General features: G+C 40.4%; 1 protein-coding gene across 16 annotated transcripts in view; it reads right to left on the reverse strand.

Annotated features, from left to right (window-relative positions):
• LOC137632992 (protein bric-a-brac 1-like) overlaps positions 1-26,326 on the reverse strand; it is a 242,742-nt gene that overhangs the window by 173,230 nt on the left and 43,186 nt on the right. For all 16 annotated transcript variants that reach the window (XR_011042157.1, XR_011042156.1, XR_011042155.1 and 13 more), the window contains one exon: positions 7,392-7,493. Coding sequence is in view for 13 of the 16 variants with exons in the window: in XM_068365159.1 (XP_068221260.1) it covers positions 7,392-7,493 (102 nt within the window). In the remaining 3 variants the exon portion in view is untranslated. The remainder of the gene's footprint in view (positions 1-7,391; positions 7,494-26,326) is intronic.

The raw sequence follows: 26,326 nt of genomic DNA on the forward strand, positions 1-26,326 counted from the left end.
ATAGTCTAGCCTATTCTTTACATATTCTCCTGTCTCCTCATACACCTGACAATACTGAGATTACCAAACAATTCTTCTTCCTCAAAAGGGTTACTGCACTGTAATTGATCAGTGGCCACTTTCCTCTCTGTAAGGGTAAAAGACACACTTTAGCTATGGTAAGCAGCTCTTCTAGGGGAAGGACACTCCAAAATCAAACCATTGTTCTCTAGTCTTGGGTAGTGCCATAGCCTCTGTGTCATGGTCTTCCACTGTCTTGGGTTGAAGTTCTCTTGCTCGAGGGTACACTCGGGCACACTGTTCTATCTAATTTCCCTTCCTCTTGTTTTGTTAAAGTTTTCATAATTTATATATGAAACATTTATTTTAATGTAGTTACTCTTAAAATATTTTATCTTTCCTTCTTTCATTTCCTCACTAGGCTATTTTCCCTGTTGGGGCCCCTGGGCTTATAGCATCCTGCTTTTCCAACTAAGGTTGTAGCTTAGCAATTGATAATAATAATAATAATAATAATAATAATAAATAGGGAAAATAGTATCATAACCAGTTAGGTTTTAAATAGAAGCTGCATTGAGAGGCACAAAATATGGCGAGGCTCTACAAGAGCAATGCCAGGACTTGGCTGTGAGGTTTTAAAGTTGGTTTTAGGCAAGACTGGCTGAAATGCTTCTAGTTTCCTAAACCTAAACCTCTACTTAACATTGAGAAAGAACAGGTCTCTAGCCTTTGTGGGAAGAGGGAGACCCCTTTATCTTTTCTCAAAGTAAGAAGTCTCCATTCCTTAGCATACAGGCATCAAGCACAGGAGTGTTATGCCGAGACAACGTAACCTATTACAGGTAAATAAATAGAGGAATTCCCATAGGAAGTGTCTACAGAGGAAACTACCTCCAACAAGTCTCTCGAGGGAACACCGATACCTAACAACCAAGGATGGAGGGAGTCTAGCCTGTCATGGAGCCTATGGACAAGAAACTAATTGAGAAAAGTTTTAAAAAAGTATGGATTTTGAGGTGTGTATAACTAGCTCCAGCAAGTATGGAAACCACTCTTGTTGCGATCTAAATGGAAATCATGATAGTCTCATCTTGAGAGTTTTTGGCCAACATGAACTTGTCAGAGGTCCATCTGATCAGACTAAAGGGCTGACAGATACAGATCAATATCATCCAATTTTCAGAACATTGCTTAAGTAGCCATGGCTTAGAGTCGGGTGAGGAAAGTAATATAGAAATTCCTATATGGAGGGAGACAAACTGAACAAAAAAGAAACTTATTTATACTGTAAAAGTAGAACTCTCTCCAGCCTGAATCTTCAAATCTGAACCCCACTAACTTTTAAGGCCTAAATGGAAAACAATGGTCTTTTAAGAAGAGACTATAAAGGAATCACCAAACCTGTTCTGCAAGATATCGCAAATACAGTACATCAAACATATAATGATGTGTCATTAAATAAACAAAAATGCCCCACTAGACTTAGAGAGAGTGACTGAACAACCATACATTAATGTTTTATTCCCCTCAAAATACTGAGCAAGAGCAATGTCATAAAATACGATTCCTGCAGAAAAAGGTGATTTACTGTTAAAAAAAGAAGAGGGGAGAGAGAATACATAAATCTTTCAAATTAAACTATGACCTATAAATCAGTACTGAGAATGCTAGTTCTGGCCTAACTTGCAAATTTTTGAACATGAATTAAAGGAAAAATAAAATGAAACTATTAAATATACTATACTGTATTAAGAAATCTCCAAATCTAAAAACTTAAATTATTATTATTATTATTATTATTATTATTATTATTATTATTATTATTATTATTATTATTATTACTAGCCAAGCTACTACCCTAGTTGGAAAAGCAAGATGCTATAAGCCCAAGGGCTCCAATAGAGAAAAATAGCCCAGTGAGGAAAGTAAATAAGGAAATAAATGATGAGAAATTAACAATAAATCATTCTAAAATAGTAAAATCAAAATAGGTATGTCATATATATAAACAATTAACATCAAAAACAGATATGTCATATATGAGAAAAAAAAAAAAAAAAAAAAAAAAAAAAAAAAAAAAAAAAAAAAAAAAAAAAAAAACACATGTCAGCCTGGTCAACATGAAAACATTTGCTCCAACTTTAAAATTCTCTACTGGTTCAACCACCCAATTAGGAGGATCATTACACAACTTGGGAACAGCTAGAATAAAACTTCTAGAATACTCTGTAGTATTGAGCCTCATGATGGAGAAGGCCTGGCTAATAGAATTAACTGCCTGCCAGAGTTACGAAAAATCTTATGCAACATGCATAATGAACTAATTGAACAACGGTGCTTAAGATTAATATCTAGATCAGGAATAAGAAATTTAATATACTGTAAGTTTCTGTCCAACAAATTAAGTTGGGAATCAGCAGCTGAAGACCAGACAGGAGAAAAAACACTCAAAACAAGGTAGAATGAAAGAATGAAAACACTTCTTCAGAATAGATTGATCATTGAAAATCTTTTAAGACTTTCTCAATAAGCCCATTTTTTGTGCAATTGAAGAAGACACAGACCTAATGTGTTTCTCAAAAGTAAATTTGCTGTCGAGAATCACACCTAAAATTTTATAAAGTCATACAAATTTAAAGAAACATTATCAATACCGAGATCTGGATGTTGAGGAGCCACCGTCCTTGACCTACTTACAATCATACTTTTGAGTTTTGTTAGGATTCAACTTCATACCCCATAATTTGCACCATGCACTAATTTTAGCTAGATCTATTAAGGGATTCAGCAACCCCAGATCTACATTCGGGGGATGGAATTTATTCCTATACTCACTATGGTGCCCATCAACAACAACTCAGCTGTATTACTTAAAAAATCAATAATAATGCTAAGAAACGACCCACCCACTCCCAACTGTTTCAGTTTGAAAACAAAGGCCCCGTGATTAACACGGTCAAAGGCAGCACTAAAATCAAGGCCAATCATACAAACTTCCTGACCACAATCAAGGGATTTCTGTACAGCATTGGAGATTGTAAGAAGGGCATCACATGCTCCAAGGCCTTTACGAAAACCAAATTGCAAACTAGGGAATAGATGATTACCTTCAGCAAACCTATTAAGACTTTTTGCCCTTTTGCCCGAAAATATTCAAAAATTTTAGATAACACGGGAGTCATGAAAATTGGGTGGTAATCAGTGGGACTTGAGCTACCACAAACTTTTACATAGAGTAACATTACCAATTCTCCAACAAGGGCTAAAAGCTCCTCTTCTTGCTAACTTGCACAAAATAACACAACTTTGCATCTGAGAAATCTGCTGTCTTTATAAAAAACAAAGGAAAAATACCATTTGGGTCTGCACCTCCATAAGCATCAAGGTTCATCAACAGAGCTTTAATTTCACGAAATCAAAAAGCTAAACTAAATAGTTTAGCCTCAGGAAAACAGGAATGAGGAAGTTCAAGTTTTTCAATACTCTGTTTACTGTTAAAACCTCAGCCAAAAGGGTTGCCTTTTCCTTTGGACAGTGAGTGACTGAGCCATCTGGTTTAAGTAAAGGATGAACTGTTGCATAAACACCAAAGAGTGCAGATTTAAGGGTAGACCACCATTTATGTACCCGAGTTGTACCAGAAAGGGTTTCTTTTATGCTTAAATTGTATTCCTTTTCAGTTGAGACAAACTCTCAGAGCAAAACCTTGAAGCTGAGTATAGTTATTCCAGGTCAAATCTGATCTGTTGCCCTTCCAAAGATGATAGGCCTCCTGCTTCTCCAAATAAGCACGTCTACAATCATCATTGAACCACGGTTTGTCCTTCACTCGGTACCTTAGCACACGAGAAGTGATAAGCCTATCAATTATGTTTACTAGATTCCCATTCTAAAGGAACAACAGGATCTACGCTAATATATAATTGTGACCAATTCAAGCACAAAAGATCATGCAAAATCTCATTCCAGTCTGCTTGGGATTTCATATAAATTTTACAAGAGTATGATACATCAGACAGAGGCTGCACAGTCTTCACTCCTAAGAAATCAAGGCATGATCAGATGTCCCGACTGTAGTACCAACGTTACTAGTTATAACGCCAGAGGAGTCAGTGTATACGAAGTCCAAGCAATTACCAGACCTGTGAGTAGCTTCATTCATGATTTGCTCACAGCCTTATTCAGAGGCAAAGTCTAAAGCTCTTAAGCCATGGCGATCGGTAGGAGAGATAGAACTTAACCACTCACTATGGTGAGCATTAAAATCACCACCAAAGACAAAAGAAGCCTTTCAATCATCTACTTATATCTTAGCCATAATGGTAAGAAGATAATTAAAGATAGAATCACATATGTCTGGATTCCGGTTGATCGAACACAAATTAAAGTCGTTATGCCTACCACAAACTTTTATTACCCAAGTCTTATGACATCCACATTGATAGCAGGACTTATGAGAAGCAGGGTACTCAGTCCTAATATACACTGGCATTCTCCTGGCCCTAGGGATGTCATGTTTCAACATTATTGGCTTCTTACAACCAAATATAAGGATGTCAGATGAGTGCCTCATATTAGAAACCAAGTTTTCTGAACACAAAAGAATATCCTACTGTCTGGACACAACTGTAAGGTCTTGAATATTTGCATGAAGACCACGAATATTGCAATACAAAAGACGACACTGACGAAATCTTTGACGTATTGGTCCCGGATTTCGCTCAATGTCTCCGGACAGGAGAAGAATTAATAAATAAAAAGAGACATCATACTTAAAAAGTAGATTAATAAGAATTATAACAAAAACAATATGTCCCATCCATATACCAAGGCACTTCCCCCAATTTTGGGGGGTAGCCGACACCAACAATGAAACAAAACAAAAAGGGGACCTCTACTCTCTATGTTCCTTCAGCCTAATCAGGGACTCAACCGAGTTCAGCTGGTACTGCTAGGGTGCCACAGCCCAACGTCCCACATTTCCACCACAGATGAAGCTTCATAATGCCGACTCCCCTACTGCTGCCACCTCCGCGGTCATCTAAGGCACCGGAGGAAGCAGCAGGGCCAACTGGAACTGCGTCGCAATCGCTCGCCATTCATTCCTATTTCTAGCACACTCTCTTGCCCCTCTCACATCTATCCTCCTATCACCCAGAGCTTTCTTCACACCATCCACCCACCCAAACCTTGGCCTTCCTCTTGTACTTCTCCCATCAACTCTTGCATTCATCACCTTCTTTAGCAGACAACCATTTTCCATTCTCTCAACATGGCCAAACCACCTCAACACATTCATATCCACTCTAGCCGCTAACTCATTTCTTACACCCGTTCTCTCCCTCACCACTTCGTTCCTAACCCTATCTACTCGAGATACACCAGCCATACTCCTTAGACACTTCATCTCAAACACATTCAATTTCTGTCTCTCCATCACTTTCATTCCCCACAACTCCGATCCATACATCACAGTTGGTACAATCACTTTCTCATATAGAACTCTCTTTACATTCATGCCCAACCCTCTATTTTTTACTACTCCCTTAACTGCCCCCAACACTTTGCAACCTTCATTCACTCTCTGATGTACATCTGCTTCCACTCCACCATTTGCTGCAACAATAGACCCCAAGTACTTAAACTGATCCACCTCCTCAAGTAACTCTCCATTCAACATGACATTCAACCTTGCACCACCTTCCCTTCTCGTACATCTCATAACCTTACTCTTACTCACATTAACTCTCAACTTCCTTCTCTCACACACCTTTCCAAATTCTGTCACTAGTCGGTCAAGCTTCTCTTCTGTGTCTGCTACCAGTACAGTATCATCCGCAAACAACAACTGATTTACCTCCCATTCATGGTCATTCTCGCCTATCAAGTTTTAATCCTCGTCCAAGCACTCTAGCATTCACCTCTCTCACCACTCCATCAACATACAAGTTAAACAACCACGGCGACATCACACATCCCTGTCTCAGCCCCACTCTCACCGGAAACCAATCACTCACTTCCAAAATAATATGTACAGAATTATAAATAAAGCGATTGATGAAACCCATAGACTGTAGTAAGAATTCGGAAAAACTGGTCAACATGTAGGAGCAGATACACCAGGCAAGGCTAAATACCCTCCAGGATAGCCACTTCAACTGAAGGGAGGACAGTAAGGATGGTTTTGAGAAGGAAAAGAACCTCTTGATAAACCACCAGGCATCCATGGACCTTCTATTAAGCCTGCCCAACACACCATTTAAAAAAAAAAAAAAAAGGAGATAAAAAAAGTGTGCCTGAGTGCACCCTAAAGTTAGAGAACTTTAACCCAAGACAGTAGAAGACCATGGTACAGAGGCTATGGCACTACCCAAGACTAGAGTACAATGGTTTAATTTTGGAGTGACCTTCTCCTAGAAGAGCTGCTTACCATAGCTAAAGAGTCTTCTACCCTTACCAAGAGGAAAGTACACTGAACAATTGCAGTACAGTAATTAACCCCTTGGGTTAAGAAGTGTTTAGTATCTCATTGTTGTCAGGTGTATGAGGAAATAAGAGAATATTTAAAGAATAGGCCACACTATTCTATGTATGTGTAGGCACAGAAAAAATAAGCTGTAACCAGAGAGGGATCCAATGCATTACTGTCTGGCCAGTCAAAGGATCCAATAACTATCTAGAGCTAGTATCTACTGTCTGGCCAGTCAAAGGATCCAATAATAGTCAAAGGATCCAATAACTATCTAGAGCTAGTACCTCAATGGGCACCTAGTGCCCTGGCCAACCTACTATCTATTCAATGTTTCCATTGAAAAGAAAAAAAAAAAAAAGAAAAAAAAAAAAAAAAAAAAAGTTATGAAAAAATATAGGCAAAGGACCTTGCAAGAAAGACATGGATGCTAGAGATACTTGAAAGACTATCAAAACATTAAAAACACACAATGGAGGTCTCTCAGCTGGACCTAGGCAGTTGGAAGCATTCAAAATTTTTCCTCTATGCATCCAATTAATGAATCATATTGAAAAAATTAATACAGTATGTACCTTTACAAAAAATTATGTATACAGGGAGATTAAACTTTTCATCTACAATATTGAATTTATTTTCATATCTTAGTTCTTCTTTTTTATAAAATTGACTACTCAAAATTCTTAGACCAGTAGCATTAGTATTGAATTTATTTTCATATCTTAGTTATTCTTTTTTATAAAATTGACTACTCAAAATTCTTAGACCAGTAGCATTAGTACAGATTATTATCAATAAACACAAACATTTACTATTTCAATCTTCCATTAATTTACAACACAAACATCACAAACAGCAAGAATAAAATTCTACAGAATAAAAATGTGAAAAACAACATTCAAGTAGGATCATTGAAACTAACCTCTCCTTTATAAATAAATTCTATAAGTGCCTCCAACTCCTGGCCCTTTACATCTTTCAGGAAGACAATAGGGTGCTTGCATGGATTAGTCTGAAACAATGTCTGAAAAAAAATACAATGTATTAGTAATGTGTATAAAAATTGTGAAATAAAATTCTGTAACTTGAAATACAGATATTTCAAGAATTTAAGGGGATGATAATAAGCAAGATATCACAATAGAAAATAAGATTTATTTCATGGTAATAATTCATATATTCTTTCCCAAACTTGAAAATAAAGGGAAGGTCACTTTGAAGAGAAATGCAGGGTTCAATGCAACTTAAGGGAAGGCCTTTAAGTTACTCAATGAAAGATGTTTAAAAACAAATAAAATATATAACAATATCTTTGTTCTAGACTATAATTTTTTACTTTATATGATTAACAAAATCACAGGAGAATAATATAAGAAACTTCAAATTCATTTTTATTTAAGGCTATATAGTCCCGAGTCCTTTAAAATTGAGGATGTTTTCAGGAGATAGAACAGCAGTTGAAATCATTTAGATGGTTAACGATGCACGAGCCCCGTTAACTCTCCTATCAAGAGACAATTCACTTTTGAGCTTCGGCTCGGGAGTGAGAGCGGTGGTAAGTAACTAAGGGAGTCAGGTTTGTAAGTATGTAAAGTACATTTGATTCTAAAATGACATAAATTATTTGTTTGCAGGCTTATAATAACCCTCTGTGCTTAAAAAAAAAAATGGGGAATTAACTTATTGGTGGGTACTAAGTCCCCCTAGAGCAGAACTGGTTAGTTCCTTTATTTACCTGAAATATGGCAGTCTCCCTGGTTCCATGCTGGAGTGAGGGAAACTACTCCAGCAACTTAGTATCTACCTTCACAGGATATGTATCCGTTACTTGGTAAATTAGGGAATCTTTCTTCCTCTAAGGGAGGAGGTATCCTTCTCACCTGAAGGAGAGATGCAACCTGGAATGTAATACCTAGTGCGTGGAATCCATTCACCATCCTCTACTGTCAAGGGAGGAGTGGGTAGAACTGCTCCCTATACCTAGTTTAATAAGTGTGGAGCACTGAAATATAGCTTACTAGCATTGGTGTCAGATCCAGCTGTAATTGTATGGGATGCTTCATCACCAAGTGAGGGAAAGTAGAGAAGCAGAAGAACTAATCATTCTACTTTTCTTTTAAACTTATATCGAACACATACCACACAAAGGATGCTTCCTGTCCTGTATAATAAATGAAATGTGGGATACTCCTTGAATTGAATAGAAGACTGCCAATGTTGCTTTGTCTATTGCAAACTCCATTACGTGTAACAAGTTTTTTTGGAGCCTAAAGTGGGACCAATACCCAGAGATCTAGTTCAAGCTGGTATTTTGACATCCCCAATGGTTAAAGCATATGCACTAGATTACCTCACAAGGCCAGAAAAAGACTGTTCAACACCTTTTACTTTATATGGTGCCTTTAAAGTCGCAGACACTTATGACCGAAATGTAGTCGTTTCCAGAGAACCACAGAGCCCTAATGGGAGACACAGGCCTTTCCAAATTATTACCATCAAACACTTCATGAAGAGAGGGGCTGGAGGTCTCAAACCTGGGTTACTAGCCAATGGGTTCTGAATTTAGTCACAAATTCAGAGCATAAAACAAAGACCTTCTTCAAACTTTACGAAGGGGCTAATACAAGAATTTTTGTGCAAGTTGCCAATTCTCTTCGTCAAAAGTATGGCTGTCAAATACAGTCCTGAGAGTCAGATCTGTATGATGATTTTCTCAAAGGCTCATACGAAGCACACTTAAGTGTCTTAACCCTTTTACCCCCAGGCTATTTGGAAATTTCCAACCCTTAACCACCAGGGGGTTATTTTTTTTCCAACACATTTTGCAGTATATTTTTGTTTAAATTGCTCTAAAAGACTTAATTTTTGTCATAGAGAGGTCAGGTTGGTCTCATTCTCTTGGAAAATGCCTGAATTTTCTCAAAACATCAAAAATATGAAAAAAAATTTTTATAGCATTTTTTTGCCAAGGACGTACCGGTACGTCCATGGGGGTAAAGGGATGGCTTTTGTGAAACGTACCAGTACGTCCTTTGGGGGTAAAAGGGTTAAAAGCACATATCACTTCCCAGGTCCCAGGGTGGGTAAGCTTTCGATAGGTAATTGTAGGCAAAGATCAACGAGGCAGTCCGCAACTATACAAGACAGCCAACAGATCTAAATACCACTCAGCTCATGGCTATCCAAGAAAAACCCGGTTTGTCATGAGACCTTGCATGATCATTTAGGTAATCAGACTTAACAGGGGAAATGCATAGTAGTCCAGATGATTTTAAAGTTGTATTTGGCCGACACTTCTACAGTAATTCACTTCCCAGATGTGCGTCTGCTTTAATGACTGTAAAAAGAAGCAAGGAAACCATGCTGATGTAAGCTACAATAATGGTATGGCGTTTGTTACTCATCTACACTAGCAGGTAGATCCTCAAATACTCTCTGGAAAGCTAGTTTCATCTCAAAACTTTGTTCCAGATGCATTTATTGTGAGAACATCACCTCACACAACCAGGTCACTCACATAAAAGCCCCACCACTTTTGACAAGTCTGATAACATTTTTATACCAGTCGAAGGACTTCCCTAGTGAGGTTTTCTTCATAAAACCACTAGATAAAACCAAGACCCATTTCCTGTTCAACTAAAACAAGATAGAACAGGAATCCTTTGAGCCCAACCAGTGATCCTCCTCATTAGTTAGAGGATTTAATGATACTTTATTTTAAGTAAGAGAATATCAAATAGTACAGTATGATGGCTGAAAGGTTATTAAGCGAAGAAGTATAGTATTAGAGGGGGTTGATATATAAAGAAGATTGTGAGAAAAACAATAATTTTTTTATAAGTAAATACGTAATACAGTATAGCAATAATTAGTTTAGAAACAACTTGTTTAGAAACAACTTATTTACAAGATGTCACAGTGATGTCATGTCACGAGTTTTTGTTGTTAGAGGGCGATTGTCGGAGAATCAGTTGGCTGATTGTATTCATGGTATTTGGTTTGTGTTGGTGGGGGCACACTCTCTTGTCTCTCTGTGTATGTGTTTGGTGGTCCAATTATTTTTGTGTTGACAAGCTGACATCGGAGTGAAGAAGGTAAATATAGTAAAAATATTAAAATTATCAGTGGTAGCAGAGCATGGTTAAAAGTGAACCTAGGCTAGGGCACCAACTGTGTTGGTTGTCAGCATTCTTTGGTTAAGTTAGCACTATGGGAGACACTAAGGAGACAAGAGAGTTGGAGGAAGAATGTCCAAGGTTTTGTGGTAAACTGTCAGAATACAAAGGTTAGAAAGGTCAGGTAGAGGATTGGTCAGTAGTATGCGGGGATGATAAATATCCAGGTATAGAGATTAGATTAAGTTTGATAGGAAAGGCTTTAAAGTGACAGAAGAGAGAAGACAAAAACCGAAAGGTACAGACTGTTCAAAGGTAATATTAAAGAAATTAGATGAGGTATATCTAAAGGATACAATAATGGATAACTATGGGAAGATGAAGACTTACTTTAAAATAGAGAAAATCTGGTAGAAAGAAGAGAGATTTCATAATTAGGTATGAGACCGCAGCTTCAGAATGCAGTAAGGCTATAGGGAAAATTTTGTCTGAGGGAGAGGCAACTATGGGAAGATGAAGACTTACTTTAAAATAGAGAAATTCTGGTGGAAAGAAGAGAGATTTCATAATTACTGTAAGTATGAGACCGCAGCTTCAGAATGCAGTAAGGCTATAGGAAAAATTATATCTGAGAGAGAGGCTAAAGGTTTTCATGTTTTGGAACTGGCAAACTTCACCGAGAACCAAAAACAGGTAACAAGGAAGAGGATGATTGGTGGGGATCTCAAAAAATGGGTAGAGGCAGAGAGGGATACAGGATTAGGGGTAGTACTAGGTGGATAAGGGGGAGGTAGAAAAAATCCAATAAATAGAGAAGGGAAAGTAACATTGTGTGCTATAAGCAATTTGAATGGCATTGGGCTAGAGATTATCCTCAGAATCATCAGAATAAAAAAAAAAAAAAAAAAAAAAAAAGCTATATGAAAAAAAAGTGATGAAAATATGTCTGTTAATGTGAACAATAAACATGGGTTTACACAATTTAGAGATGATGTAGGGGAACAAATTCATGTAGGAGAAATTCAAGAAATTGATATGAACTCTTGGGGAGAAGTTTATGCTATTTTAGATACAGAATTTAAATCAACTGTGTGTGGTGAATTATGACTAGCTAGGGTTGCAGTTGGTTTAAGCTTAGGTGTTAAAAAGAATGAAAGACACCAAAAGAGTCAAACAAGGTCTTAGGTGAATCATCATCATAAATCTAAAGGCGTAATGGACATTCCAGTTCCGATAAAAAAAAAAGAAATTTCATTTTAAGACAGAAATTTTGCAAGGTGACATACCATGGCTAATAGGGAAGAAAACAATGAGTAGGATGGATATGAGGATAGATATGAAGGAAAATCTAGTAGATAGAAGCATTAGGTGGAATAAGAATTAATTTGAGAGGATGAACACTGTCATTTAAGACTACAAATTCTGAAAAGAGTAAAAGAGGAATTAATGTTGGAGGGATGGAAGGGATAAGTAACCAAGAAATTAAAGGCACAATTATGAAGTTACACTTACAGTTTGGACATGGAAGTGGGGAGAAGATTTGGAGGTTAGCAGAAGAGGCCAAGTGGAGTGATGGTTTAGGTGGAGGAAAAAAGGAAGAAGATAGAAGGCTAATAACATTTAATTGCAACTTGTAAAATATGTAGGAAGTATAAAAACAATCCAGGGAAACCTGTCATTAGATTTTCTTGGAGCTGAGTATCTAATGAGGTTTTTGCTTTAGATGAAGAGATCGAAGAAAGGAAGTTTTTGGTTATTGTTGATTTGGCCTCCAAATATTGTCAGGCATACTGGATTAGTGACAAAAGGCCAAAAACTATCCTAAGAACCCTTTATTGGTAGGCGGTTCGCATTTTTTGGGGCACCGTGTAAAATACTTTGATAATGGTGGAGAGTTCCAAAATGAAAAGAATGACTGAAATGTGAAACATAAAATTGTTAGCTACAGCAGCAGAATTGCCATGGAACAATGGATTGTGCAAGAAAAGTTGGAGTCCTCAAAGATGATGATAAAGGAGGAATATGCGAGTTGGCCAATAGCTTTGAGATGGGTGGTATGTGCGAGAAACTTTAGTAAATATGGCGGATTTTCACCTAATCATCTAGTTTTTGGCAGAAATCCTGCATTACCAAATTTAGTAGGGGAAGAGAGTTCAAATCCCGCTGGTAGAGAGATTAGAAAGTAAGTAAAGTAAGGGATAGACTGAATGCAGTACACAAGGCTAGAGAGGCTTTCATTAAAGTCTTGCAGCAAACTAAGAATTGCTTTAAATAAAAATGCAAGATAAACTTGAAGAGGCAGTTAGAGATGAGGAGTTTTACAAGAGGATGAAAAAGAATGGAGGGGACCTGCTGAGGTAGTGGGAGTGTCAGATAAGAGTCATAGTAAAACATGGTAGTTCATTGAGAGAGATAGCTAGGATACACATTACAAGAATTCAGGGTCAAGTGTCAGAAAAAGAAAAGTTGTCAAGAGGTTAATAGGGGTAACAGCATGGATGATGCAGGTGTACATGAGAATGATGTAAAACACACACAAAAGAGAGAGAGAGAGAGAGAGAGAGAGAGAGAGAGAGAGAGAGAGAGAGAGAGAGAGAGAGAGAGAGAGAGAGAGAGAGAGAATTTCATTTGCTTTAGTTTTGCTAGATCGCGCGCGCGAGAGTATGTGTGTATGTGCGTTTGTGTGTGAGTGTTTGTGTGTCCGCGGTGCGCGCCGAAGAACAATGGTAGTTAGCGAATGATTGTTTGTAGTGGGAAAGACTGTCGGTATATTTGAGGTTGTTTGTTTACATTTTTTAACTAGGTTAGGGCGGTAATAAATGTCTTGGGCGAAAGCATTGGATATTTGACTGTAGCAGGAGTCGGTTGTGATTTTTTTTGTTCATTGACAGCCGGTTTTGAAGTGATTTTTCTTGTATCGGAGTAAGTACTGTTTTATTTATTTTTGTTAGGCGCGATCATGAATGATAGAAAGTTTATTATTTATCTTTGATTATAGTGTGATAGTTTAATTTGGAGTTTTCGTAAGCGTTTTTTCTTTTTTATTGCAGGCCGTAATTCCTCCTTTAGGCTCCTTTGGACTCCTTAACATTCTTTGGAGTTAAATTTAGGCCTTGAAGGTGTTACTTGCCTGCCTACCTGCGTTGTATGAATAGATTGATGAAGACCTGGACCGAACAATGAACTTAGACTGCGGATATTTATATATATAGAGAATTTTGAGCGTTGACGACCCGGCTGTGAAATAGATTGTTCCTTAATGATGATGATGATGATGACCACCACCGCTTACGTGATTCGACAGTCTAATTGACTGCTCGTTATTGTTTGCCAGAAGTTGTGGCAACTGGTTACAAAGACAGGTGCCAGTGTGTTGAGTCTATGGACGACGGTGGCCACACACGTATATTAAATATTTAAGAGGTTTCTCGTATGTTTTAGTGTTAAGTGTTGATTATTTTGCTGGGTTATAGAATGTGATTGGTGTTTTAGTGGGTAAGTGTTTTCGGTACTGTGCGTGGACTGACGGTGTTGGGTATATGTAAAGGATATTATTTTTTTTCGATTGTTGGCGAGTTCTCGGTACCCTCACGCACCGATATATATACAGCAAATTTTGTGTATTGTTATTTTTGTCTGTTGAATTTAATGTGTTTTTTGGTTGCGGTGAATATAGTTTTTAAGGTTATGTTTTGTTTGTTTTTCCCTTCGTGCAATAGTCCAGTTTGAAGTAAAGTAAGGGGAAAGTTTGTATTGTGGGATATTTGAAAGTAAGAGTGATCAAAGGTGTGGGGGTTTGTTATCGTTTACATCCCGCCACAAGGTCAGATGGAAGAATGGACAGTATCAAGTTTGGTTGGTAAAAAATCTCGTAAATACTGGGAAGATGCGTACAATGGACAAGATTCTTCTCCTGGTGACAAAGGATGGATAAACCCGAGAGATCATAGGAATATTGAAAAAATTGGGGATGAAGGAGAGGTTTTGAGAATAAGCAGGGGTTAGAGGCTAGGGAAAAGGAGTTACAGAGTTGGAGAGAAAATCTTTATGAGGTGGTGGAAGATACTGGGCAAAAAGCTATGGGCAAAAAGCTATATCCACAAGGTGGATAGTCACTGAAGTTAAAAGGCAGTGAAAAGATATGCAAGGCCAGGTTGGTTACTAGAGACTTTGAAGAAATGCAAGACTGGGAAAAAGATGCTCTTACTTGTAATGCAAAACAGCTGAAAATGTGCTTGACAATCATCAAATTAAGAAAAATGGAATAGTTACAGGTTAGATGTGAAAATAGCATATTTACAAGGTGATCAAATACAGAGGGAAGTACATTTGAAACCACCAGTAGAAGGAGATTGGAGTGGTTTATGATAATTGAAGACCGTTTAGGGGTTGAAGGAGGCCACAAAAGCATGGTATTGTAAAGTAGTGAATGTAGAGAAAGAACTTGGGAGAAAGAGAAGTAGACTGGAACCAAACGTATTTTATTGGAATTGAATTGAATTGAATTGAATATGGGATTTAGGCATTAAGCCAAGCACTGGGGCATCAAAGGCCATTCAGCGCTATATAACGAAAATCATTCAATCATATCTGTACACTCACACCATTTAGTATCATTTTAACCTTTAATACAAATCGTAACACTTTCATACAATAAAATCTAGATGTGAAATAAATAGTGATTAAAAGGGTAAAATAAATAAATAAATTAATAAAATCAATTATAGCTCGTAATATAACCCAATACTTTGTATAAATTTTCTCAAGTTCAGGGTATTACAGTTTTCCCCCAGTATATCTCTTAACGGTTTGTCCTGGAGTAAATGTGTCCTCCTCTGGAGATTAAAAACAGGACAATCGACTAAAATATGTTCAACATCCATTGTCACTTGACAGGTATTACAAAGAGGGGCCTGTCTCCCTTCCCCACTCTTCATTAAATAATTGTGCGTTGCATGTGTATGGCCAATACGCAGCCTAGTTAAAATAATGGTATCCCTTCTACTTGTAGAATTACAACATGACCATTTATCCACCAATGGGTGGATTTGTTTCAATTTTGTATTGGTGGTCAGTTCAGACCATCGAGCTTGCCACTTATTTTTACAGTAAAGATGAATCTCACTTTTAAGATCTTTGTAAGGAATACTCAAGGGGGATGGATTACTTAGCCCTGAAGCTTCCTTTGCTGCCTTATCAACTTGTTCATTCCCATCCACCCCAACATGGGCAGGGACCCAACAGAAGTGAACACTGATACTCTTCCTAGATTGCAGAAGTACTAACCAGTCCTGCACCTCTTGTACTAGATGATGGCCTGGCATAATTTGTTTTAATGAGAGTAAAACACTATTGGAATCCGTAAAAATTGTATAAAAACTATTTTGGTTGCCATTTTTAAAAATATGTTGGACTGCGAGAATTATTGCGTACAGCTCAGCAGTAAAAATTGAACAAGAGTATGGGAGTTTCCTTCTGATAACAATATCCCCCACCACAGCTGCACTTCCAACTCCTGCAGCCGATTTGGAGCCATCTGTAAAAATATGTTTCCCATGATGTTGAGCAGCATGATTTAAAAACTCACTTTTCATTACCCTACTAGGTAAGGTATTTTTCCCTCCTGCCGTAAAACATACTTTTAACAGGTGGATTACACCAAGGAGGAGACTTGGGATATCCTACCTCTGCTATCTGTGCTGTTGACAAGCCTACTTCTCTAGCATCATTTTTCAGCTGTACTTCCAAAGGCTTAGGCACTCTAAATCTGTTAGGAGCCCGATCTAAAGGCGCCCTAACATATTTACAGTTAGGATTGTTTCTCACAGCAAGGGACCTAGCTAAAAACCTCAAACTCAACTCCTCTCTGCGAATGGAAAGGGGAGGTATGCCAGAATCAACATAGAGACTGTCAATGGGAGATGTTCTGTAAGCACCTGTGCAGATGCGAAGCCCAGCATTGTGAACAATATCAAGTTTTCCAAGTAAAGTCTTTGTAGCCGACCCATATATTTGGCATGCATAGTCTAACTTGCTCAGACACAAAGATGTATAAATTCTAAGCAAAGTTGTTCTATCAGCACCCCAATCAAAATGCGATATCACTTTCAGAATGTTCAGTGACTTCTTAACCCTGATAGATAGGTCATTTATATGGGGACCAAATGTCATTTTCTTGTCGAAAATGACTCCAAGAAACTTGACACTATCCTCATATGGCAAAATACAATCATTTAAGAAAAGGGTGGGGATCTCTTCCCTTTTACGAGTACGAGTAAAGCGAATGGCTTTGGTCTTCTGAGGAGAAAACATGAATCCGCGAGAATTTGCCCATGCGGAAGCAGCATTTATTGCAATTTGAAGATTTTGGCATGCTTGTAGTGCAGATGATCCACTACAATAAATTGCAAAGTCATCGACAAATAGTGATCCTTGTATGCCAGGAGGTATGTGACTAATGAGACTATTAATAGCAACAGCAAACAAGGTCACACTCAATACGCTGCCTTGGGGGACACCACCTTCTTGCATGTAGGATGAAGATAGTTCTGACCCTACTCTCACTTTAATGGAGCGGTTTGATAAAAATTCTTCAATAAAAGAGAACATATGTCCTCCTATACCCCACGAGGCCAATTGCTTTAAAATACCACCCCTCCAGGTGGTGTCATATGCCTTTTCAAGGTCAAAAAAGACACCCACCACCTGGTTTTGGTTAGAAAAAGCATTTGAAATTTCCCTTGATAACATCAGCAAAGGGTCTAGAGTACTTCGGTTCTTCCTAAAACCAAACTGTCTGTTAGATAAAAGATTTTTTGATTCTAGATACCACACAAGTCTGTTGTTGATCATTCTCTCAAATAGTTTGCATATGCAACTGGTCAAGGATATGGGCCTATAACTAGATGGCAGTTCTGGGTCTTTACCAGACTTGTGGCCTGGAATTACAATTGAAGTATGCCAGGAATCAGGAGATGTATGGGAAGCCCATAGACCATTAAAGGTTTCTAATAAAAATTCCTTGGTATCCACTGGAAGATGTGATATCATTTCATACCGGATGCCATCCTCACCTGGGGCAGTTTGAGCTGGAGATAGCATTTTGCATCTCCTCCATACTAAAAGGCAGGTTAAAAGCTTCAGTATTTGAAGAAGCAGGAGGAACAACAGATGTTGATGCTCTAATTTGTTGAAATGCTGGGGAATAGTTGTCAGCACTTGATACATGAGCAAAGTGCTTAGCAAGAACCTCTGCTACATCTTTGGGGTCAGATATATATCTATTATTTTCCCTTAATATTGGTAGAGGCTTAGGGACGAATTTACCTTGAAGTTTTCTAATCTTGTCCCATATTTCCTTTGAAGGAGTTTTGGTATTAATATTAGATATATATTTCTTCCAAGATGCTCTCTTTCCTTTTTTAAAAATTCTTTTTTGTTTGGCACAGGCTCTGAGATATGCTATTCTATCTGCTAAATAGTTTGTCCTCGAAGTATCTTCTGAAGCAAGTTCGGGTCACTTTTCTTGCGTTGGCACATTCTTTACTCCACCAAGGAACTACAGAGCGATGAGGTAAACCGCATGTTTTAGGTATAAACTTGCTAGCATTATCATCAATAATATTCTCAAGATGTTGATAGGCATGCACTGGAGATGTAAATTCATCATATTCTTTATCAGTGTGTGAACAGTTCTCATAAGCTGCCCAGTCTGCCTCATCTATCTTCCATTTTGGTGGACACTGAGATGGAAGATTATGGACATAATTTAACATTATTGGCCAATGGTCACTGCCATGTAGGTGTTCATTTACTGACCAAAGGTAGTCCAATCGAATGGATGAGGAACAGATTGACAAATCAATGGCTGATGTAGAGTTGTGGAATACATCATACCTAGTTGGAGAACCATCATTCATTAGTATTACATCATTGTTGTCGATTAATTCTTCAACAAGATTACCCCATCTATCGCACACATTTCCACCCCATAAAGTATGCTTTGCATTAAAATCACCCATTAAAATAAAAGGGGCAGGAAGCTGATTGATCAAGTCTTGGAGGTCAGAAAGTCTAAGCCTTCTTGGATTACCAGCATGATCTAAGAGGAAAAGTTCTAAGGATGGTTCAATATATAGCGAGCATAAAGTAATTTTTTTCCCGATATGAGTTCTAACTGCACATGCCTGTAGTGGTGTATTGAGTGGGATTGTTTCAAATTTTACAGATTTGTGAATAATAAAACCTGTACCACCTTGAGCTCTTACAGCTTGCAAAGGAGGGGATCTACAAAGATGATAATTGAGTCCAGGATTAAATGGTTTGTCACCGATCTTGGTTTCCTGTAGGCAAATTACCTTCGTGTCTGAGTCCCTGGTTAAAGTTTTTATTTGCTCAATGCTAGTACTTAGACCTCTGCAATTCCACTGGATGATAGACATTATCTTTTGTTATTATTTTTCTTTGTCTCATTTGTCTTTTGGGACTTTTCAGATGAAGCCATGTAAGGCCTGGAGATGGAAGGCTTTACTAGGCCACCACTCTTCTTTTCTTTCTTTCTAGGATCTTTATAAGAGTCAACCTTAGGATCATGAGCAGTTGGGCACTTACCTGACTTAGATGAAGGTGAGGATGATGGGGACCTTTTCCTCTTTGGAAGATCTTGTTTTCCAATCTCCATCAAATCAGGTAGAGATTCTGCCTGAGACAATACATTTAAGGTGGTGGAAGCCACATTGGCTTCCTTGGAGGATTGTGCTAGAACTTCAACAGTTCGAGCACTTAACCCAGAAGGCTGGGCTACTACCTCTAGGGGAGATGCTCCTATCGGTGACAATACTTTTGGTGTGTTGGACACCATATTGACCTCTTTGGAGGTTTGTGCTCTGGCTTTTATAGCCTGAGCACTTGACCCAGATGGCTGGGCTACTACCACTAAGGGAGATGCACCTGATGGGCCAGGTGCTGCCACTGGTCCCCCTGTGGTAGTAAGGGGTAGTGGATTATAATCTTTTGTTGGCATCTTAACCGCGCGAGCAAAATTAAGTTGCCGATTGAGTAAATGCTTTGCATAACCTACACTTATATGTTCAGCATTTGCTTTCAAGATTGCAGCTTCTTCATTCTTTTATTCTCTACATCTTTTATCATTTGGTTTATGATTATCTTTACAGTTTGCACAGGTTGTATCTCTGTTGCATTGGCCATGTTCTAACAAAGAACAGTTAATACAGATCTTCGTATTATTGCAGTACCGGGAAGGGTGACCGTACTTGAAACAATTAAAGCATTGTAAAGGCCTAGGTTTATATTCTCGAACACGTACTCTTTCATTCTCAATAACTATATGATCTGGTATAACGGGTTTCAAATGTTAAAACTACCATGCTTGTTTGAGGGATCTTACTTACTTTCCAAACATTAGCAGGGCACATGTCTAGAATTTCTGGTTCTGAGAATTCATATAGATCTTTATCAAAAACTACTCCTTTACCATAGCTGAAGCTCATATGTGGTTTAATATCCTTAATAGGGTCAATTTCTGCAATCTTCATGCCACAAAGCATGTGAGCTTGAGTATCTGATTTTGCATTAATCAAAACAGATTGCTTACCGTATCTACTAATATCCTTACTTTTAATTAATCCAACTTTTTTTTGTATAAATTTACTAATCTTATAATAGTTATAATTATCTATCTTTCCAGATGCAATTATCCATGTTGGGGGCTTGGGGGTTCTTACTTCTGGAAGTCTATGCTCTATTTCTTTTTCCATCCATTCTTCTGGTTTATATACCTCTAGGTGTCTTGGTGCTTTATCACATAAAGCCCCAGAAATCAAACAATTGTCAATTTTTATGCTCTCTAAATTTTTATTTGCTTCTAAAGCAATCTCAAAACTTGAAAATGATACCCAAGCTTCCCAAAAGCCTTTACTACCATTAAGCTCCATTAAAATTTCTTTGATTGCTCCAAATCTACAGAAGGCTTCATGAATTATGTCATAGCTACAACCAATTGGTATGTTTTTTAAGTGGAGAATTTTCAGATTTTTTGTTGGATCTGGTAATGAGCCAGAACCAGAGTAAAGTATTACGGTTATTACAAGCATCATTTTCCACCAGTGCCGATAAATTATCTTTAACAACACTGGTCAAAGAAGTATTGTTGGAGGAATCCTTTTTATTGCCGAGGTTGTCAACAGAGCTTTCCCTATTTAAACAAGCAGAAGTCGTCAACGGTGTCTGGGGTTCGCCATTTGATCCAGGAGTACGGGGAATATTAAGTTTACTCATTAATTATTTTTTCAGGGGGAGGGAAGGGGTCATAATAACAATGAAAAAAAAACAATGGAAAAAAATATAGTTTAGGGGAGAGAAAAATTTAAGACTGTCTGAAATTCCAAAGAAGACACCGTTAGCCTTTCCTGGAATTAATTTCTCCACCAATGACACCTGTGAAAGCTGCTTACCAAATGTCCACTCCCTACCCTACCACAAAGGGATGGTACCACTATGATTAGAGTGGCTCAAGTGTATGCCAAACCCGCTTGATGGGACAGAGCATTTCAAGAATACAATCATCCCCACTCTAATCATAGTGGCAGGCAAACCGGACAGAATGCCGAGAGTCCTATCTCTATAAAATCGCCAACCCCTGGAATCCGAAGGCCAAATTTCCTAAGAGATAGTTCCGCGTGCCAGTATGGGAATACCGACACTCCTAGGAGTCCAAACATTTTCGGGCAGTTGGCAAGACCACCACAGCTCCCACAATTGATTTTGAAATAAAAACCGATCATAGATACAATGTCCCCTCTAAAAAACCTGGACAGTGAAATGGGTAAAAGAGTTTTGACAGCAAGGTTGGAGACAGCTGATAATTATGAAGGAGGAATAAGCAATAAGAGGTAATAGAAAAAGAATGAGAGAAATTTAGAGTCAAACTGAGGAAAAGAAATTCCCCAGTTCGAGAGCCCTCTTGCCCGTCACAAGCCTTCAGCACGGGAATGATATGCCGTGCTGAAGCCCAATGACTTCATCAAGGCATTCTCTCGTTAAGAGGGATATTTTATTGGAAGAAAGAAACTGGTGGGTATATATGTTCCCATGTGTATGACTTTTGCATTGGGGGAAATAAATGGTTCAAGGAAAAAACAATTTGGAGGCTACGAGAGAAATTTAAAGTGGGGGAACAAGAAAATCAAAAATTTTAAGTAATTTTTATTTTTCCTAACATACTTACCAAGAACTACTTTCTTAGGAGTTACCTGTAATCTCCTCTCTACCGACCAGAGTTTAGTGTAGTATACCCTAAACCAGTTTTCTATGGAGGGCTAACTCGGGAGTACGAGAACGTGCCCTGAGGGTAGCCTTTGCGCTAGGTCGAGGTCCGCTTGGGTCGTGAGCGCCAGTAAGTTCCTCGGATGTTGCACAAATTCTTGCAAGGGCAGAGAGGCACTCGGGGAAGGTAGGGAGGGCCATTACCCGAGAGTAGTTCTCGGTAAGTATGTTAGGAAAAATAAAAATTACTTAAAATTTTTTATTTGTTCCAACACAAATACTTACCTCGAACTACTTTCTTAGGAGACTTACACTTTAGGAGGTGAGAGTGCCTTCCTGACCCTCAGACCCAGCAAGCGGAAGCCAAGAGGCCTAGGTATAAAAAACAAAACATACTAGGAAAACGGACGATAGGGCAACTACACAAAGAGCTCACGTTAGTGTCTAAGTACTCACCCTTTGAAAAACTTCTTCTGATGATGAATCCAGTAACGCAGTTGCAGAGACGTGTTATCCAATGGTTACAAGGGGGTCATCTCCGATAAGGATAGGAAAAAACAGGGATTAGGGTGAAAGGGAACGAACCAGTGTCTCCCGGTTTGCTATCCACGATTGAACCTGGGGCTTTTACCGTTAAATCGCTTGGAGCGTGGAGATGACTGTTCCAATGGAGAACCCGTCTAAGGACCTCCTCGAGTAGTCCTTGAGGTAATGGGTAGTAAAGGTTGACTGGTTCGACCAGGTACCTGCACGAAGGATCTGACCCACTGCCATGTTTTTCTCAAAGGCTAAGGAAGTGCTCAGACCCCTGATGTCATGGGGTTTGGGAGCGCCTGGTAAGGCCAGTCCTTCTTCCTTGTAGGCCCTGGCAATAACTTGTCTCAACCAGAAGGAAATGGTATTCTTCGATACCAGTTTCTTAGTAACACCTGGAGACGAAAAGGCTCTTGATGCCTGGCTGGAGATGAGCAGTCCTTTCAAGGTATTTCCTAATGGCACGGACCGGGCATAACCTCAAATCCTCAGAATTCCCCGTCCTAGGGATAGCTGGCAGAGAGAAACCTTCGAATTTTGGGTCCCAGACAGCTGGGTTCTGGGTTTTCGCCACAAACGAAGGAACGAACTTGAAAGAGATCTTTTTCCACCCCTTCGAATGAGACGTCATAAGACAGCCCATGGATCTCTCCTACCCTTTTTGCAGAAGCCAAGGCTAGCAAAAAGACTGTCTTGAGAGTGAGGTCCCTGTCTACGATATCCTTCATTGGCTCGAAGGGGGGGCCACTTAACATCTTCAGGACCCTAGCTAAGTCCCACTGAGGCACCCTAACTGCTTGTGGGGGGCAGGACTGCTCAAAACTCCTGACAAGCATCGAGATGTGTCTAGAGGAACCCAGGTCGATGCCCTTCAGAAGGAAGACTTGACCCAAGGCAGCTCGCACTCCTTTTATAGCTGGGATTGACATTCCTATCTCGTCCCTGAGATATACCAGAAAGTCTGCTATGTCTGGGACCGAGGCTTTGAGGGGCTTTATGCGCCTTGAAGCACACCACTTCGTGAAAGAGGCCCACTTCGCTTGGTAGACCGCTGCCGACGACCTTCTCAGGTATAGCGACATCCTCTTAGCCGTAGCTGCTGAATATCCTTCTTTCTTCAGGAGCCGCTCAATAGTCTCCAGGTGTGAAGGCGTAGAGACTGTGGGTTGTCATGAAACCTGAGAAAGTGCGGCTGTCGTAGAAGATCTGACCTGTCGGGGAGTGGCCACGGAGGGTGACTCGCCAGGTCTTTTAGGTCTGCGAACCACTCTCTCTCCGGCCACCAGGGCGCTACCAGTCATCCTTAAGTTTCGGGCAGTCCTTACTCTGTTGAGTACTTGCCTTATCAACGTGAAGGGGGGAAAAGCGTACATGTCTAGGTTGTCCCACTTGTGCTGAAAGGCATCCCCCAAGGCTGCCCTTGGGTCTGGGACAGGAGAACAATACACGGGAAGTTGCGCGTTCAGTTTGGTTGCAAAGAGGTCCATCACCGGGGAACCCCAACGTTGGATGATGAGCTTGGCTACTTCTGGAAGGAGGGACCATTCTGTTCCTACTATTTGACCCATCCTGCTGAGACCGTCGGCTAGAACGTTCTTTTTCCCGGGGATGAACCTTGCCACTAACACAACCTGGTTCGTTTCTGCCCAATCTAGGATCTCTAGGGAGAGATCGCACAATTCCCTTTATTTCAAACCTCCTTGTTTCTTTATGTACGCTACCACTGTGGCGTTGTCACACATCAACGCCACAGTGTTTCCCCTTAGTAGATCGACGAAGTGCAGGCAAGCTTTCTGGACTGCCTTCAACTCTAGGACATTGATGTGTAGGTCCTTCTCCCCATCCATCCAGGTTCCTCTCGCCGTCCCGTTGAGGAGATGGGCTCCCCATCCCTGGTTGGAGGCGCCTGTGAAAAGAAGTAACTCGGGAGGGTCGTTCGCGAAGGGCATCCCCTTGAGCCAGTTCGACCGGCAATGCCACCATTCCAGGGAGGGTATTGTGTTTGGTAGGACTGGGATTAATTTCTGGTGCGAGTCCAGTTGGCACCAGAAGTTCTTCAGGTTCCATTGGACGGCTCTGAGTCTGAGTCTCCCCTGGGGAACCAGTTTTTCCAACGACACCAGATGCCCGATTAGTCTTTGCCAGTCCTTCGCCCTCCTGGGTTGACCCGACAGGAACGGACGAAGGATCTTCATCAGATTGCTTATTCTGTCGTCCGACGGAAATGCTTTCACTAGAAGGGAATCCAGTGTCATCCCCAAATAGGTCATTCTGGTGGAGGGAGAAAGGTTCGATTTTTCCGGGTTGATCATGATACCCAGACCCTTGCAAAACTGGAGAAGTTTCATCCCTTGCTCTTTCAAGACGTCCTTCGAGGAGGAAAGAAGCAACCAGTCGTCCAGGTACCGGATGAGGCGAATGCCACGCTCGTGAGCCCACACTGAGACTGGCGTGAAGACTCTCGTGAATACCTGGGGAGCTGTTGACAATCCGAAGCAAAGGGTCTTGAATTGCAGGATCTGGGTACCCCATTTCACCCGGAGAAACTTTCGACTCGAGGGGTGGACGGGAATTTGGAAGCAAGCGTCCTTGAGGTCTATGGTCATCATGTAATCTTTCTCCCTCAAGGACAGCAGGACTGACTTCGGAGTGTCCATTTTGAACTCTGTCTTTCTTATAAACTTGAGAGCCGACAGATCTATCACCGGTCTCCACCCCCCCGTCGCCTTTTCTACCAGGAACAGGCGACTGTAGAAACCTGGTCCTGGATGTAGGATCTCCTCCATGGCGCCCTTCTCCAACATGGTGGACACCTCCTCTTGAAGGGCAGCCCTCTTCAACGGGTCCTTGGGTACCAACCACTCCGACAGGCTGGCCAGAATTAGAGGGGGAGGTTCTGCTAAGAACGGTAACCTGTAGCCCTCCTTCAGTACGGACACTGTCCACGGCTCTGCTCCGTGAGCTTTTCATGCTTGCCAATATAGTCTGAGGCATCCCCCAACCTGAGGCTTGGGCAGGACTAGGGGCCTCCCACTATCTCCTCTTGGAGGAGCGGCCTGAACGGCCTCTCCTAGAGGCAGAATAACCTGTTCTAAAGGAGGCCGACGCTGCTGGGGCTCCTCTACGGGGGGGCTGAGGCGCTGAGGCCCAAGAGGAAGAAGGGGCTTCTCTCCTCGTCAGGCTAGGAGGGGCCTGAGGCGTCGCGGCACTGTCTGAGACCGACCTCTTGTAGGGAGGCCTCCTTACCGGCGTAGGCCTGGCCGTGTTTACTTCTTTCCTCTTAGCTACCTTCTCCATGATCTCCTCCAACTCCTTCAAGGGGAACAAGGAGTCACCCCACACAAGAAGGCTCCTCATGGCCCTCGCGCCTCTGTCTGGGACCTTCCGGGAAAATTTCGCCAGGATGGTGTCCCTCTTGCGAAGCACCCAATTCGCTGACAGGGCAAGAGACTGGTAGGTGAGGAACTTAAGGGTCTTGCCCCCGGAGATGATAAGCTCCCTCAGGAGGCTTTGCTGTTCTGGGTCTGTCAGGTCATAGGTTGCTTGCACACCCACTAGTGTGGAAGCCCACCAGTCTAAACAAGAGGAGACTTGCACTAGGTCCTTAGACATTTCCTCCATCATCGCAGCCTCCGATTAAGAAAAACAGATCGGGGCTGAAGAGGCTCTGTCCTCCGAGGCGCCCTGTCCCAGAATGTCGAGAGCTGTTTCCACTTTGCAGGCTCCCGGCCGTTGTCCTTCTGGCACATACACCCTGCTCTGTGTTTTGAGCCCCTGGAGCAGCTTCGAAGAGCTCTGCGTCTTGGGAGCTACGGCATTGCTTGCCACCACTCTATCAACGTGCTCTCGGGCCAAGACAAGATCTCAGGCCACAGGAAGTGCCAGGGAGGCTTTTTGTTGGACAGGAGCTTGCATCAACCGGGTA

The sequence above is a fragment of the Palaemon carinicauda genome, chromosome 42 (genome assembly GCF_036898095.1).
Source record: "Palaemon carinicauda isolate YSFRI2023 chromosome 42, ASM3689809v2, whole genome shotgun sequence".
Taxonomy (NCBI): domain Eukaryota; kingdom Metazoa; phylum Arthropoda; class Malacostraca; order Decapoda; family Palaemonidae; genus Palaemon; species Palaemon carinicauda.